Here is a 17,695-nt window from a genome sequence, read left to right on the forward strand (position 1 = left end):
AGATGACCTAATACTATTTTTGTAGAAAACTAAATTCACACTGATAATCAGGAATGTTCCCAGCCATGCAATTCAAAGGTAACACAGCTGAAAATTGGAATATTAGCTTGACACACACACACATACCTGTTAAAAATTCATATTTAACAACCATTTATGCAGAAATATCATGTGAGGCTTAGAGAATAATTTAAATTTCCCCAGAGGACCATAGAATCAAATGAAGAAGGGATAACTAAAACCAGCGAAACAGCACCCTGTGAGCAACTGCTCCCAGACACCGTGTGGGCCTGGTTTCTCGAGGGACCGCGTGTTTAGATAGCTACATTGACTAGCTACTGCCTTTACTCTTGGCTCATTTAACTGGGAATGGTTTGGGTTTACCCCAGTATCGCTCTCCATAGAAGCAATATGCTTGCAGATAATTACTTTGAAAAATGCATGTGAGGGAGAAGAAATAAAATCAAGGATTCTGACATTATTTCATATTGCATGGAGAAAACGCTTTATGTTAAATATCAGAACAATAAATATGCAAGGTCCTTCCATGAAGAACTGGGTTGCCAGCCCAGGGCTCTCCTCCTCTTAGAGCTGCCTGGGGCTAAATGTATCAGGCTGTCTTCTTTGGAAGAGGGATGGAATCTGTGCCTTCTTATCAGTCTCTCCTGCAATGAAGGGAACCACCCATTTTCTCTTCCTCCTTCATTCAGTTTTAGGAGAAACATCGTGGATACAGTTAGGATTCAAGTTGGAGAGGGGACAACAATGTTTCCATCATACTCATGTATGAATCAACCTCACAAGAAGATGCTTAAGATTTAAGAACATAAAGTAAATTTATATGAAATGTTAAAGGAAAATATTGAATTAAAAAATAAGAAACTATAAAAATACATTTAAAAATACCATCCCAGCAATCAATCAAACAAACAAATAAAAAAAAAACACAACAAAACCCTTTCACAAAATTCAAAGTACAACTGTTGAACTTGAAAACTCACTGTATGGACAGAGTGGATACAGCTGAAGAAAGAAATACATGAACTGGAAGAAAGATCTAAAATAATCGTCTGGAAAGAAGCAGAGAGATAAGAAAATTGATAATATGAAAGAGGATTAAGAGACATAGAAGACAGACTGAGATGGTCTAATGTCCATCTAATTAAAGAGCAAAAAGGAAAGAACAGAGGAAATAGAGAAAAGATTATTTGATGAGATTATGGCTGAGAACTTTCCACAACTGATAGAATACATGAATTTACAAACATAAGAAGCATGACACACATTAATCAGAATAAATAGACATATAGCAAAATGGGAAGAATAAGAATATTTTCAGAGAAACAAACACTGAGAAAATGTATCTCTTAATTAATCTTCATTAGTGGAACTTCCAAAAGATATACTTCAGGAAGAAGGAAGTGACCCCAGAAGGAAAGTCTGAGGTGCTAAAGAGAAAAGCGAGTCAAAAATGGGAAGGTTTCTGCCCTGGCCGGGTGGCTCAGTTGGTTGGGGTGTCATCCAGTTCACCGAAAGGTTGCAGGTTTGATTCCCAACCAGGTCACATCTCTAGGTTGTGGGTTTGATTCCTGGTTGGCGCGGGTACAGGAAGCAACAGATCAATGTTTCTCACCTCTCTCTCTCTCTCTCTCTCTCTCTCTCTCTCTCTCTCTCAAATCAATAAACTATCCTTACGTGATGGTAAAAAAAAAATTAGAAGATTTCTTAGCTTTGGATTTTGTTGTTAAAAGGAAATTTAGGACTCAACACAGAATGCCACTGAGTCCACCACTCTGGATGACACAAGCAGTTTAAAGTAAGGGTAACTTACTGCATTTTTATTGCCTTTCAGCATTTCTGATTTGGGTCTGAGGTAATAAGCTGCTGGCACCGAGTTCTCATCTCGACAGTACCACTCTTCCAGTAACTTGGTCTCCAGCTTCGCCTCTATGGCAGCGTCCAAAATCATTTCAAACTCGGAGGCCTCCACTTCTCCGGGGATCCGGATGTTCCCATATTTTTCCCCTAATAGTCCCTGTGTATCAACAAGAAAGTTCAGGTTAGTGTATCATCAAGAAAGTTCATGTTAGTATTCACATCATGAAGTCACTCAATAAATATGACAAATAGGTTACAATGAACATTGTGCCACCAGTTTTCTTGTTTAATGGCAATGGCTACTTCCCCCCCCTCATGAATTATTTTATAAGTAAAATTAGATGAACTACATTGTAATTATAAGTTCTTCACATACTGAGAAATGAGATTGCATATCATTTTAGACATTCAAAATACAGAATTTTGTAGCAAATTTATTTTCCCGAAGTTTACATAATACAATAAAAGTTGTTCTATTCTTAAGATTTTTTTGGTTTGTTTATGACACAGAAAAATGACATGCTGGATCCTGAAATATCAAAAACATGTAAGCTATCAAACAAAATAAGTGCTTTTTAAAAGTTAATAGTACGATTAAAAAATTATTGATTTCAGAGAGGAAGGGAGAGGGAGAGGTAGAAACACCAATGATGAGAGAATCATTGATCGGCCGCCTCCTGCACGCTCTCTACTGGTGATCAAACCCACAATCCGGGCATGTGCCCTGACCAGGAATCGAACCATGACCTCCTGGTTCATAGGTGGATGCTCAACCACTGAGCCATGCCAGCCGGGCAGTTGTATGATTTTTAAGCCCCAGATGTACCCAGCTATAAATGAAAGAAATATGACATCATTGAATGTGATGCTACTATCAACCTCACTGGTAACTGAAAACAATTCAAAATATGAGCAAGATATCATTTTCCTACTATTAAATTGGCAAAGGAAAACATGCTCAGTTTTATGTGAGGGTGTGGGAAATACCCAGATGGTGCTGATGGGTGTGAAAATTGATCCGACACTCCTTTGGAGGTTATTCTGGCAATATGTATTAAAAGCCTTAAAAAAATATGTAAAACTTTTGAGTTGGCAATTTTTCTTCTGGGAATTTGTCTTTAGGAAATAATGAAGAATGTACTAAAGATTTAACAGAATATATCTGCTGAGCCTTTTTTATCAGTAATGAGCTGGTATAACAACCTAAGTGCTCAGCAAAGGGGGGCATTGCCATATTTTATGATATCTTTATTCAAAGGATGTATCAAATTACGTTCTAGAACTCTATGAACATAGAGTTTATAACATAGAAGGGTGTTTATAATATACTCTGAGTCAGTGGTCGGCAAACTCATTAGTCAACAGAGCAGCAAACTGTGGCTCACGAGCCGCAGTTTGCCGACCACTGCTCTGAGCGGAAAGGTAAGTTACAAAACAGTATGTATAAGATGATTCCAGTGTCTCCTTTTGCAAGGAACTTGAATGGAGGAATCTACATTGGTCTCTGTTATTTCATATGGTCAAGGAAGGCTCCGAGAGGGCTCTTTTGAGATAAGGGTGTTCTAATCCAACTCAGTGTATCAGCCTGAAGGCCAAGGAAAAACACTTTTATTTTAATCTGCATTTGATTTGGACCAAATGAGCATGAACCTTTAAGGGTAGCCAGCCTAGTGATTATCCTATTACCCTTGGCTAATTCTGGATAAGGACAGTCAGCATCCTCAGCCAGGGCTGACTGTCACAAGGAGTGAGGTATTAGTGCTGGGATAAGGCATCCAGCAAAGCCACATGGGCACAGTAGGGAAAAGGAAGACTGTAAACAGTAGCCACAGGAGGAATCCAAAAAGCATACAAGTGGAGTTTGGCCATGGCTGGAGGACCTGGTGGACAGGCAGAACATTAAATAGGGGACTTAGTAATTGACAGTTCTCCATCTCCAGGAAGATCATGGACTCAGCTATCGAGATCCAAGGCTGGATTCTGGACATGAAGTGGAAAGAAGACAAAACAGTGACTAGTCAAACAAGATCATGTCCCAGGGCAGGAGTGGCATTACTGCACTAGCAATTTACAAAGGGTTGGTTCTTCATCTTCTCTCTGCCCTAAATAAGGCTGGTCTCAGAGGCGAGGGCAGGGTCAAGTCTATGGATCAGTGTCTAAAATACACTCTATGGATTACCTGCACCTGGATTACCCAGGGGCTTGTTAAAATATAGGTTACTATATCTCTTTTTGGACCTAAAGGGCACTGTGGTTAGGGAACCTAGGAATCTGGATTTTAAAATGGGGTTATATATGAATCTGGAATTTGGGAACCCTTGCACCAGATGGGCCATATGAGGTCACATGAATAATGGTCAGCAAGCATTGAAGGGGCAGGATGGGGAACACAGCAAATCATTATAAAAATTGAAGACTATTTAAAAATAATTGTTTATTTGAGTTGAACAGCTGGCACCAAATGCTATAATTATTTGATCATATAGCAAGGCAAATGTTCCTTAGAGATTGCCAGAGAAGAAAAAATATCCTCATCCAATTCAAATCACAGATATATATTGAGCGCCTACTATGTATAAAGAAACTCCAGAAAAGTAATAATGTGCTGTAGGCCTAAAGTTACTTATTGGATTGTTCTCTCCTTTTCCTTCTCTCTATCGATTCCTCCTGTAGGTGGAATGCTCATAAATCATGAAGCAGTTACTTTTCAAGCGTCTGAGACAGGATCCTGCCTCAGACTTATCTTACTATTTGAGAATTAGCGAAAAGAGAAATAGCAAAAGAGCAGATTGCTAGCATAGTTTTCAGGAAGACTTTTCTGGGTTCTGTGTGGATATAGCTCTAAGGTAACACATGAAACATGCCTATATTGGCCCAGCCAGGGAGAGGTGATTTAGAGAAAGAGTCAGTCCGAGTCATTTGCAAAGTCCAGCTCATATGGTCAGTGGCTCAGAACAGGGGTAGAGATGCAGGACCAAGTCTAAGAAGCTAGAAGTAAGAGTGGAGGTGGCAAGATGCAATCTGGTCTTGGTTTCCTAATAGGCCTATTTCTTAGCTCATCCATGGGGGGTACGCAAGGATGACCCCAGGGCAGTCACAGAAATTATGAGCCAGAGGCCTCCCTCACTGTTCACAACGGCAGTAGAACATTCACTCCCACCAGCAAAAGAGAATCAGATTTTCCACATCCTTCTGACCTCAATGTTTAAGAAGCTCATTTTTCACGTAAACCAACTTTGTCAGCTTGTAGGAGAAATTTGGTGGAGATTTGAGAGGCTATATTTGATTTTGCATTTAGGTCGATGTTTATTAGTTACACCCTTGATAAATCTGCTTGTGCGACCCTGTGTGGGAGAAATGCGTAAGTCTGGAATAACGTTCAACTTTTTATTGGATTGTTTAAACGCTCTATCAACACATATGAACATAAACATACGGGGTTTCACCAGTATGTAGAAATCCATAATCACCTCTCCCACCCACCTGGTCAAGTGTGAAAACATATTTAAATTGGCCCATTCTTAAACACCAAAGATAAGTCCTATTAGGTAGAAAGCAATAATCCAACTGAGTGCTCACATACAATCTGGGAGTTAATTCCAAATTTGATGAAAAGTCTAAGAAAATTTTCTAATATTTTTAAACTAGAGGCCTGATGCACAAAATTCATGCAAAAGTAGGCCTTCCTTCCCCTGGCTGCTGGCACTGGCTTCCCTCTGGCACCTGGGACCCAGGCTTCTCTCTGGCCACTAGCAGGCACCCAGGACCTGGGCTTCCCTCACAAGCCTGGCTTCGTCCAGAAGGTCATCCGGAAGGACGTCCGGTCTAACTAGCATATTAACGCTTTTATTATTATAGAAGATGTAGTTTCTACATGTAAAATTCTAGCCTAAGAAATACTTCCAGATGCTGTGGAACTAGATAGAGTTGGGAGTTGCTCAACAATATAAATGTACTAAATGCTACTGGATTGTTGCCTTTAAAATGGTTAATTTTGTGTTATATGAACTTCATCTCAAAAAAAAAAAGAAGTATTTTATGAAAGATTGAGTTCATTACAACTAGGAACTTAAATGGAAAAGGACCCTCTACTTTTTGTATTTTCCTTTCCTTCCTTCTAGGCTGATACAGATATATGTAAGCCACTGCTTTCCAAGGCTTAGAGAGAACATTTCCTAAGCCTTCAATTGATTTGTCTTCTCCACTGGCAGACAGCGATTCCCCCTGCCCCCACTCTGCTCTTCATGTGCAGCTCGTTCTGCCTGAGCTTGCCATTTGAGACTCTTTGGGGTCTGAGGGTGATGGCATGCAGTTTTTATTGTAGCAAACAGGACAGAGGGGTTGAAGTGTTCTCCATTGTCCTGGTGACCTCAGTATGTCCTTGCCTTTGCTCTGTGGTGGGATGTCAGGAAAGAGGTGAGGGTGGAGTCTTTTGGGGGGTTAGGGATGCCATTCTTTGCAGAGAGGTGGGCAAGTGCTCCCTGGGTTGCTGTTTATGAGCCATTACTCATGGGGGCAGCTGGAAGGGAAAGGAGAAATCCCCACCCCCAACTGGTGCTAAACAAGTTGAATAACATGCTCTTCGGTAAATGCCTTCTTACTCCTTACCCAGTCACCAAGTAAGGCAGGTGGGACCATTCCTTCCCTTCCATAAGCTCCCCCTTTATTATTAAAATAAAATCCATTTATTTGTATACTATCTCCCTCATCTATAATCTCATTTAATGTTCATAATCCTGCGAAGTAGGGTGAGTTGCAGAAGAGGATGTCCAGGTCACAGGCATCAACTGGCTGCCCAAGACCACCTCTCTAAGAAGACACAGCACTTGAATATAGGCTGTTCAATTCAATAACTTTTTTCTTTCTATTTGTTCAAGTCATGTGCTACGCTCCCTTCTGACAGGGACTTCAGATGACTTATTTGTTTGTGCTGGCTCTTGAGCTGGTGCCCTTGGCAGGGCCCCCATGCATGGCCATGCAGCCAGCACTGCACACCTGCAGGCACACCCGCAGGCACACTGCTCACGAGGACGACAGCATGTCCAGCACTGTGGCTGTGGGTGGTGGCATTCTCGTCATCTGACTTACAGCTAGGTGGAGGGACGAAGATGGTTGTGATGTATTCCCTGGAGCTCAGAACCAGTCTGCACACTCAGAGCTCCACTGTGGAGTAATGCCAACCAAACCAGATCAAAGGGTCGGCTGCACCTGCCGCCCACACTTAATGTTCTTAATGTTTTTCAAAGTCACGAATCACCTTCACAACTGACTCTTCACTTTTTAAATACAAACACAATAGGAGGTCATTTAGAAGTGGACTGCAACTCAGTTACTCAAAATTTATTTCATGTGTCACAAGATGCAAGCGTAAATGGAGGAAAGGGAGAAGGGGATGTGATGGTTAACTGTATGTGTCAACCTGACCGGCCCATGGAATGCTCAGATATTTGGCTAAGCACTGTCTGGGTATGTCTGGGAGGTGTTTCTGGATGAGATTAGCAGCCAGAACCAGCAGCCTGAGTAAAGCAGACTGCCTTCTCCAATGCAAGCAGACGTCATCCTATCCGTCGAGGGCTGGGATGGAACAAGAGGGTGGAGGAAGGGAGCATTCCCTCTCGCTGCCTGACTCTCTGCATGAGCTGGGACACTGTCTTCTGCACTCAGACCGGGACGTCCACCATTGGCACTGCCGGGTCTCGGGCCTTTGGACTCAGGCTGGGGCTATACCACTCACTTTCCTGGGTTTCCAGATGCAGAGGGCAGATCATGGGACTTCTCAGCCTCCATAATCAGATGAGCCAATATTTTTTAAAATATATTTTTATTGATTTCAGAGATCCCCCTATGGGGGATCAAGCCTGCAAACCGGGCATGTGCCCTTGACCAGAATCGAACCCAGGATCCTTTAATCCGCAGGCTGACCTCTATCCTCTGAGCCAATTCTTTATGATAAATATTTATATGTACATATTCTTTGTGTGTGTGTGTGTGTGTGTGTGTGTGTGTATATAATATATATATCTTTTATGTAGAATATATATCCTTTATATATAAACATGTTTTATATATAACACATATATAATCTCAACCATATATGTGTATATATTATCTTAATCATACATGTATCTATATGTGTATGTGTGTGTGTATATATATCCTATAGGTTCTATTTCTCTGGAGAATTGTGGCCATTACAGGCGTGATATGGAAATACATTTGGAAATAATGACAAGTGACCAAAACATTATCTGTTAGAACTAGATAATGTCCACAAAACGGATGATCTGAATAAGATATTTAAGAAAGGTCATGTCTTTGGCACCAACAGACTTAAGGATAATATCTTTAGAAAACTGTTAATCTCTCAATCATTAAAGACACACTCTTGCATGCAGGGTTGCCCAGAATGGATGTTGGCAGACATATTTAGCATATAAAGCTTAGTATTTTCATTCCAGTGCATTCAATCATCCAGCTATCCATGGTGGAGTTCACAGTATATAATGATTAGATATTTACTGGCATTTGTCTATGGGCGAAATATATCCATTTTCCACAATTTTTACATAGTGAGCCTTTGTTTCACATACTGCAAAAATGAGATCCTGAAATAGTATACATAGACAAAGAGATACATTCATGCACACAATTACTCAACTAATAAAGAAAGACTTTGAGGTTAGGAAAAAGCAAGGTATTAGGAGTAACGTGGCAAATCGCTTCACCTCTGAATCTCAGCTTTCACGATGTAAAGGGAGATACTGCTTTAGCCCTGTATATTCATCTGACCACATATCTACTTTGACTTATTGTGAGAATTAAATAGTTACTCTAGGTCAGTGGTCGGCAAACTGCGGCTCGCGAGCCACATGAGGCTCTTTGGCCCCTTGAGCGTGGCTCTTCCACAAAATACCACATGCGGGCGTGCACGTACAGTGCGATTGAAACTTCGTGGCCCATGCGCAGAAGTCGGTTTTCGGCCTGGGCGAGTCTATTTTGAAGAAGTGGCGTTAGAAGAAGTGGGGGTGTCGATCGCATGTGGCTCGCGAGCCGCGGTTTGCCGACCACTGCTCTAGGTGAAAGCGCTCTGGGAAATATAAAACACGTGGCTAGATATAAGGCACCACTCCTTCACTGAAACATAATTTATAGAGAAACAGACATATTCAGCATACTCAACCATGCACACATATAACAGAAAGAAAAGCTGAGAAGTACTGCTGGATAGATGGGTAAGGGGATGAAATACCTCTTGATTGAAAAAAGAGAAACAGAAGAGAGACAGGAGGTAAAGGATGTAGAGATAGGTGCTTACAAGTGCTAAGGAGGTGATAAAATGTGTGGAAAAGAGGCTTAACAGAATTGTGTTTGGTTAACTGTTGGCTAGGTGCAACCCCAGCAACAGATGCACGGAGCTAACCTTAACAGAGAACACAGGGTACTTTAGGGGCAGCTGACAGCCCACGTGGGAGACAAGTTTTCAAAAATGAAGCAAGTTGTATTAACGGTGTGTTAATAACCACGTTTGTGAGAATCAGGTTAAACTCAACTCTTGTAAAAAAAGAAGAGCAACATTGGTATGGACTGAATTGTCCCAGAATTTGTATGTTGAGTCCTAAGTTCTCCATGGGACTGTACTGGAGACAGATCCTTGAAGGGGGTGGTTAAGGTTAAATGAGATTATAAGGGTGGACCCTCTCTTTGCCAAGTGAAGACACAGTGAGAAGGCAGCTACTTTCAAGCCAGGAACAGAGTCCTGACCAGCACCTGACCACGCTGGCACCCTGGTCTCAGACTTCCACACCCCAGAACTGTGAGTAGATACATTCCTATTGTTTAAGTCACACATTACGTAATACGTTGTTGTGGCAGCTGGAGCTAATACAAGCACAAAGAGAACAAAATGAAGCAGATTTTGTCAACTGCTGTCTTTGGAAATGCATCATAAAATGTGTTCAGGGGGTAAAGTCACAGGTGGCATGATTTACCAATTTCCTTTATACAGCAGAATAACTTAATGCTTCAATCTAGTTTGAGAGTCTCCCGCTTTCTCACAATCAAATTATAATGCTACCTTTTCTTAAAGCGGATATTCATGGTTATGAAACCCACTGCTGAACTTAAACTTCTATCAATAACAATTCTGCTATTTTCACTGCTTGTAAGATGCTTGTATCTATAAGGAAGTTTCATTACCTTCAAAATACTGAGCACAAATATTCTTCTCTAGAAACATCAGAACGAAGGAAGCTACCGTAGGGTGAAAGGCCTGGGTAACAGACCACAGGGAATGGAACCATTTCGAGGTTTGCAGGTGATCTGCATCAGTTCCAAAGCACAGAGTACAACCCCACCAGTTACCTGACAAAACTGGGAAATGTGTCAGGATTATTGGAATTCTAAAATGCTAGAGAAAAAAGATTCACTCAGAAAGTGAATACAAAAGAGCGGGGTGTGGGGGTGGTGTGTGGTGTGTGTGTGTGTGTGTGTGTGGAGGGGAAAGGGTGGGGAGAGAGTTCTGGACATGTTAGAAGTGAGATACCTACTTTTCACATGGTGCTCTCCACACAGCCATCAGAAGTAGAGATCTGTAGGCCAAAAGAGCCATTTGGCTGGAATAGCAGTGCTGGAAGCCACCATGCACTCACTCAGTAACTATTTATTGAGCACCTAACTTGTAGGCTGACCAACCATTTCGGTTTGCCCAGGGCTGTCCCAATTTGAGCACTGGAAGTCCCAGAAACCCTTCATTCCCAGGCAAACCAGGGCAGGGTGACTCTAACAAGACAGTCATGGTCTTTGTTCCTTTTGAGCTTCCATTCTAGGGGAGCCTTCAGATAGGGGCATAACTCACTTTATTGCGCTTCAGAGGTGTTGCATTTTTTTACAAACTGAAGGCAAGACCCTCCACCAGCAAAACTATTTATGATTCACTTTATTACCATCCTTGCTTTACTATGGTGTTCTGGAACTGGCAATATCTCTGAGGGATGCCTGTCTCTGTATGGGTTAGATAGCTCAAGGGAGAATTACAGAGTAGAAAGAGAGAGGGCTGAGGGCACTAACCTTTATGTGGGCACAGAAGCAGGAGGAGGAAGAGTGAAAAGGTGTCATAGGACTCCAGAATTAGAGAGTGATAGTATTGAAAACATTTATACAGAGCTGGTATAAAACAGGGGAAAATGGACAAAGGACATGAATAGGTAACTCATAGAAACAGAAAAACAAATGCCAGTGAGCATGAAAAATAGTAATACTCAACTCTATTAACAATCATAGGACTGCAAATGAAAACACAAGTGATAAGATTTCTTTGCTTATCAAACTCATAGAGGAAAATAATAATGCCTAATGGTGCTTAGGTAGCAAGGAAATGGGCACCCTCAGACACAGCACCAATAAAAATGGGGTAACCTTGCCGAGAATGTAATTTGGCAGGAGGTATAGAATTCCACTTGGAGAAATCCACCCTACTGTTTGCCTGAAGATTTTCATACACAGAAGCTTGGCAATTTTTAGCTTAAAACCTTGCTTTATTCTATGAGATTTTGACTGGTGTTAATATAAATAAGAAAGCTGAGTAAAATTGTCCAACATAGTTACTAACTCACATAATGTGTGGGAACGAATTCTGTTCAAATTTCTATTTTTTCTAATTCTGAGAAACTAAAAAAACAGAGAACATACAAATCATAAAACCACCAACAATGGTCTAAATCCCAGCTTGACAACTCAACATTTGGTCATATTTTCAAAGTGATTTTAAAAAACAATTAGTAGATTACTTTTTAGAACAATTTTAGGCTTACAGAAAAATTGAGCAGATAGAATTAGAAGCTCCCATTTCCCACCCCTCTCCCACCAATTTTCCCTATTTTTAACATCTTACATTGGTTTGGACCATTTATTACAATTACTGAACCCATACGGGTACATCTTTATGAGCCACAGCCTGTAGTTTATTCAGTTTGCCACAGTTTGTCCTTAATGTCCTTTTGTTCTAGGATGCCATCCAGCACAAAATCATTACTCATATTACAATTAGTTGTCATTTATCCTTAGGTACCTCTTAGCTCTGACAGTTTCTCAGGTTTTCTTTGTTTTTGATGACGTTGACCATTTTGAGGATTAGTGGTCTTTCTTTTTGTAGGAGATCCCCTATTGGAATTTGCCTGATATTTTTGTCATTATCGGACTGGAGTTAATGGGTTTGGGGAGGAAGATCATAGAGGTAAAGTGCATTTTCATCATGTCAAGGTACTTACTGTCAATATAACTTACGAGTGTTGATATTGATCTTGATCACCCGGCTGAGGCAATGTTGGCTCTGTTTCTCCACTGTAAAGTGACTGCCCCATCTCCTTCCCATTTCCATACTGTACTCATTAGAAGGAAGTTGCTTTGTGCAGCCCACACTTAAGGGGTTCCCCTCCTTCAGGGTGAAGAATCTATATAATTTGGAATTATTTTGCACAAGAAATTTGTCTCTTCTTCCCTCATTTGTTAATTTTTTTCAATCATTTAGATCAGAAGCAACTCATGAATATTTATATTTTGGGTTATGATCTAATGCTAGTTTATTTTGTTGCTCAAATTATTTCAACTTTGGTCACTGGAAGCTCTTGTATTTGGCTCCTAGGTCTCTTTGACATACCACATGATTGTGGCAATTTCCTTCCTTCCTTCCTTCCTTCCTTCCTTCCTTCCTTCCTTCCTTCCTTCCTTCCTTCCTTCCTTCCTTCCTTCTTTCTTTCTTTCTTTCTTTCTTTCTTTCTTTCTTTCTTTCACTACTTACTTTCTGCCACTTCAAGATGCTCAGGTTCTTCTGTGTTTGCTGCTCCAGCTCCAGAATCATTTCTCCAAGGAGCCTTGTTCCTTTTCCTGGAGAATGGTATTAGAAACCAGGGTGTGGGTGCTAGATGTGTTTGTCGCTACTCCAGTGTCATTTCTTTTAGGCCTTCTTAGCTGATGGAGCAAAGAATTATATGTGCGAATACTGACCCATGTATATACACATCTCTGTAAGTATTTCTGTAGGTAACCATCTGTGCTCATTATTATTCTTATACTTAATCTCTTCTAAGTTAAACACGAGTTCTCTATAAACTTCAAGTGTCTCCAATTCTAACCCATCACCTGTGGATCATTCTAGCCTCCCTCCTTCAGCTGATCAGTACATTTCAACTCCAACTCTGAGAAACCTGGACACCACCATCTGCCCTTCATTTCCTTGATTGTTCCATTCCAGTATGCATTACAGCAGTATCAGGAATGTCAGTCTCCACCCCATGGAAATCGATTTTATTGACAAGAGTACTGTTCTTAAGCACAGTTCCTTTTGCCTTTCGTCTTACAGATTCCATTTGTTTTCAACTTACAGTTTTTATTTTTTGGTTAATCCTCACTCAAGGATATTTTTCCATTGATTTTTAGAGAGAGTGGGAAGGAGAGGGAGAAATAGAGAGAAAGAAACATCGATGTGAAAGAGACATGTCGATTGGTTGCCAACCCGGGACCCTTCAGCCCAAGGGCCAATGCTCTATCCAACGGCTAGGGCTCAACTTACAGGTTTCAAATAAAAGAAATAAAACATAGCCGATTACGCTGAATTCCCCTTTGACCTGAAAATTCAGGCTGATTCCCTCCCCTCACTTCCTTTCCCAAATGCACATATTATAAATCTGTTATATACCCTTCAGCTTACTTTTATATTTTATATATACTTATATACATATATGGGTATTTTATTTTAAAATTTACACAAATTATGTATGAGACACCTTTTCTCACTCTTATAATTTTGTGATGACTCCACTGATAAATTTAGATATAGTTTATTCCTTTGCATAGTTATACTATTCCACCATAAGAATATTTCACATTTTCTTCACCATTTTTCTTACTGATATTTAGATTCTTCCAATTTCTTTTTTTGCTTTTATAAATAATATCCTACAAATTATCCTATCATTAAGCTAGCAAATATTGAGGGCATCATGTCAGTGGAAATGGCATTGATTTATATCCTATCTAATAAAAGAGTAGTATGCAAATTAACCACCACTCCACTACACCCACAGGCCACACCCACCAGCCAATTAGGAGCAAGTATGCAAATTAACCCAACCAAGATGGCTGCGGCCACAGAGCGAGCAGGAGGCTTGGGTTTCCCTGGCAATGGAGGAAGCCAAGCTTTCCACACACCCTGGCCAGCTGAGGCCTCCACTTAAGGCTACAAAATTTCAATTATAGAAGATAAATAAATCCCAACAAAAATGGTGGCAGCCATGGAGCTGGAGAGAGTAGGAGGCTTGAGTTGCCCCTGGTGATGGAAGAAGCCAAGCTTCTGCAGCCCTGGCCTGACTTGGCCTCCAGTCAAGGCTATAAAGTTTCAATTATAGAAGATAAATAAATCCCAACAAAAATGGCTGTGGCCACGCAGCAAGCAGGAGGCTTGGCTCCGCTCCAGGCTACAAAATTTCAATGATAGAAGATACATAAATCCAAACAGAAATGGCGGCAGCTACAGAGCGGGAAAGAGCAGGAGGCTAGGGTTGCCCCCGGTGATGGAGGAAGCCAAGCTTTCTGCACACCTGGCTGGCCCAGGCCTCTGCTCAAGGCTACAAAGTTTCAATTATAGAAGATAAATAAATCCCAGATACCAGGGCCTCTGCTTGGGTTGCAGGGGGGCGTGGCTGGCCTGCAAACCACCACAGGCCCCTTGCCCAGGCCACCCCATGCCCCAAGGGAACCCCCACCCTGATCCGGGACACCCTTCAGGGCAAACCAGCTGGCCCCCACCCATGCACCAGGCCTCTATCCTATCTAATAAAAGAGTAATATGAAAATTGACCATCACTCCAACACACAAGATGGCTGCCCCCATGTGGATACAAGATGGCTGCCACAAGATGGCCAGCAGGGGAGGGCAGTTGGGAGGGACCAGGCCTGCAAGGGAGGGCAGTTGTGGGCAATCAGGCTTGCAGGGAAGGGCAGTTGGGGGGGACCCAGGCCTGCATGGGAGAGCAGTTGGGGGGACCAGGCCTGCAGGAGAAGGCAGTTAGGGGTGACCAGGCCTGCAGGGGTGGGCAGTTGGGGGCAAACAGGCTGGCAGGGGAGCAGTTAGGCCTCAATCAGGCTGGCAGGGGAGTGGTTAGGGGGGTGATCAGGCTGGCAGGCAGAAGCAGTTAGGGGCAATCAGGAAGGCAGGCAGGCGAGCAGTTGGGAGCCAGCAGTCCTGGATTGTGAGAGGGATGTCCGACTGCCCATTTAGGCCCGATCCCGGTAGGATATCGGCTGCCCGTTTAGGCCCGATCCAAGTAGGATCGGGCCTAAACGGGCAGTTGGACATCCTTCAAGGGGTCCCAGATTGGAGAGGGTGCAGGCTGGGCTGAGGGACATACCCCCATGCACAAATTTAGTGCTCCGGGCCTCTAGTTGAATATATAAAAAGTCCCACACTCAGATCTGATTTCCTACTCGATGCTCCATAAACCATGCATTCCCTCATGTTGTAGTGCCTGCGGAGCCTGGTTCTTGCAGCCCCCCATCCAGCTGGCCGGGTCCTTGTCCAGGCTTGGGGAACCACATGAGGCCTGGCCTTAGCAGGCTCCCACTTCGCATCCTGCTGCCTTTCAGGGGTCAGCTGGGGTCAGCCTGGCTCAAGGGTCTTTCAGAACTGCCTGTGCGCATACGCGGATCCTGCAGCGGCCTTTCAGCGCTGCTTTGAAAGCCTTACAAAAAAGCTGAATTGCCCATGCAGTGCCCGTCCACAATTCCAAGAGAAGTTTCTTCTTTTGAAAGGGGGACGGAGCAGACAGGCCTGGCATGTGCCCTGTGGGCCTGAGAACTGGACAGAAGGAAAGCGGGCTCATTAAGTATTACTGTTTCAGTGAGGACAGCAGCATTATACATGGGGACCCACTAATGAGGCCTGGGCTCCTGGAGGCCCCCTTCAGTCTCTGCCTAATCTGTCAGTGAAATTTCACTTATAAGTCCTTCTGGTATCTTGCCTAATATTCTGTCTCCTTAGATGGCAGTGAATCGACCCAGTATTTTAAAAATGCATTTAAGTCCTAACCAGTTTGGCTCAGTGGATAGAGCGTCAGCCTGCGGACTCAAGGGTCCCAGGTTCGATTCCGGTCAAGGGCACGTACCTTGGTTGCGGGCACATCCCCAGTAGGGGGTGTGCAGGAGGCAGCTGATCGATGTTTCTCTCTCATCGATGTTTCTAACTCTCTCTCCCTCTCCCTTCCTCTCTGTAAAAAATCAATAAAATAAGGTTTATTTAAAAAACCTTAAGTGGTTTTAATTATGTCCTTTATATATTTTGGAAATTAACCCCTTGTGGGATGTATCATTGGTGACTATGTTCACCCCTACAGCAGGTTTTCTTTTCATTTTGTTGATGGTTTCTTTTGCTATGCAGAAGCTTTTAGCTTGAAGTAGTCCCATGTAAATGGTTTTAATGAAAAGGGATGTACATTTGAATATCATCATCCCCCTTTCCTGATGGAAAATATTGAGTACATGGCAGTGTTTGTCATCCATGTTTCCTAGCACTAGCAGCTGGTGATAAACTAGGGTCAGAATCATTGTCTCAGAATAGGATTTCTCTGGCTTTGCATCTCCCTTCTGTGGAGTTCAGAGTCCCCCGGGTTCCTCCAGAAGAGTTCTGGGGGGCTGGAGGGGGATTCCAGGCGTGCTCCGGGGTCTCGTTGCTGCTCTGCCATTTCACCTTTGTAAAGCCTTCCTTGTCTACAGCACTGAGTCCATAAGCAGCGGCCAAAGGCAGATGCTGAGTTGTTGGGGCCTCAAAAGTACAGCTGCTGCCATCAGTACCCACCGTAGATAATGACGCTGGAGCTGATGCCTGAAGACATTTATGCCAAGGTTACTGGTGACTGATGTCAAAGCCAGGTGTTTGTACAGCAGGTTGTCCCTCTCTCTTACCACTCGGCCCACCCCCCTGGCCTCCCAGGTGCTGGTGCTGCCTTCTCTGATCCCTGCAGAAGCACCGGCTCCTGCTCTACTGAGGTCCCATGGTCTTCACTGTCCACAGCTCCATTTGCTTGGAGCCATTCCCACTCCCCAATCTTAGGACACAGGCCGTACTCAGATGCACCCCTCTCTTCCACGCTGGCTTATTCCCTCAGGACCCAACTCATGTCTTGGCTTACTTTTCCTGGAGGTCAGAAACTTCTGTAAGCTTTTCACGGGACCATCTTTTGGAGGGTCCTCCACCGGTCCTCTCAGCTGCTAACTTGTTTGAATTCTGGGCTAACAGGCACTTTGGTGCTTGTTCCTATTATAAAGTAACAACTCGTTTATCCAGCACTGTTTGCTTTTCCACAGGAGGGGGAGGAATATGGTTTTCAATGTGTGGGCCCTGGGCCAGTAGCTTCCGTATGTCCTGGGAACATGTGAGAAATGCAAATTCTCTTCTCAGACCCACCCAGTCCTGCTGAAGCAGAAACTCTGGGAGAGTGGCCCTGGAGGCTCCTGACTGGGACACTGCTCTTGACTACCTACTGCGCAGATTTGGCTGATTGCCACCTCCTGTTGCCTCTATATGTCCTATAAACTGGCGATTGGATTTACATAGAGTCTTGTCATATTCAGGTGTAGGTGTGTGGTTTTTTTTTTTGTGTGTGTTTTTTTTTTAATGGCAAGAATAGTTCACAGATGATGCTGTGTTGTCCTACTCCATCAGTCATGATGCTGTGTGATCTGTGTGCCCCGATGTGAATAATGCTGAGATGGACCAGGCCTGATGCCTGCTTTACCGAATGGTTTTACCGACCACTGATGGCTGCTG

At 42.9% G+C, this 17,695-nt stretch overlaps 1 protein-coding gene across 2 annotated transcripts in view; it reads right to left on the minus strand.

Moving 5' to 3' along the window:
• The window catches only part of NWD2 (NACHT and WD repeat domain containing 2), a 149,998-nt gene that overhangs the window by 15,653 nt on the left and 116,650 nt on the right, over positions 1 to 17,695 (minus strand). For both annotated transcript variants that reach the window (XM_080677367.1, XM_080677368.1), the window contains one exon: positions 1,832 to 2,035. In XM_080677367.1, the coding sequence (XP_080533493.1) occupies positions 1,832 to 2,035 (204 nt within the window). The remainder of the gene's footprint in view (positions 1 to 1,831; positions 2,036 to 17,695) is intronic.

This window comes from Plecotus auritus (genome assembly GCF_963455305.1).
Source record: "Plecotus auritus genome assembly, chromosome: 1".
NCBI classification, from domain to species: domain Eukaryota; kingdom Metazoa; phylum Chordata; class Mammalia; order Chiroptera; family Vespertilionidae; genus Plecotus; species Plecotus auritus.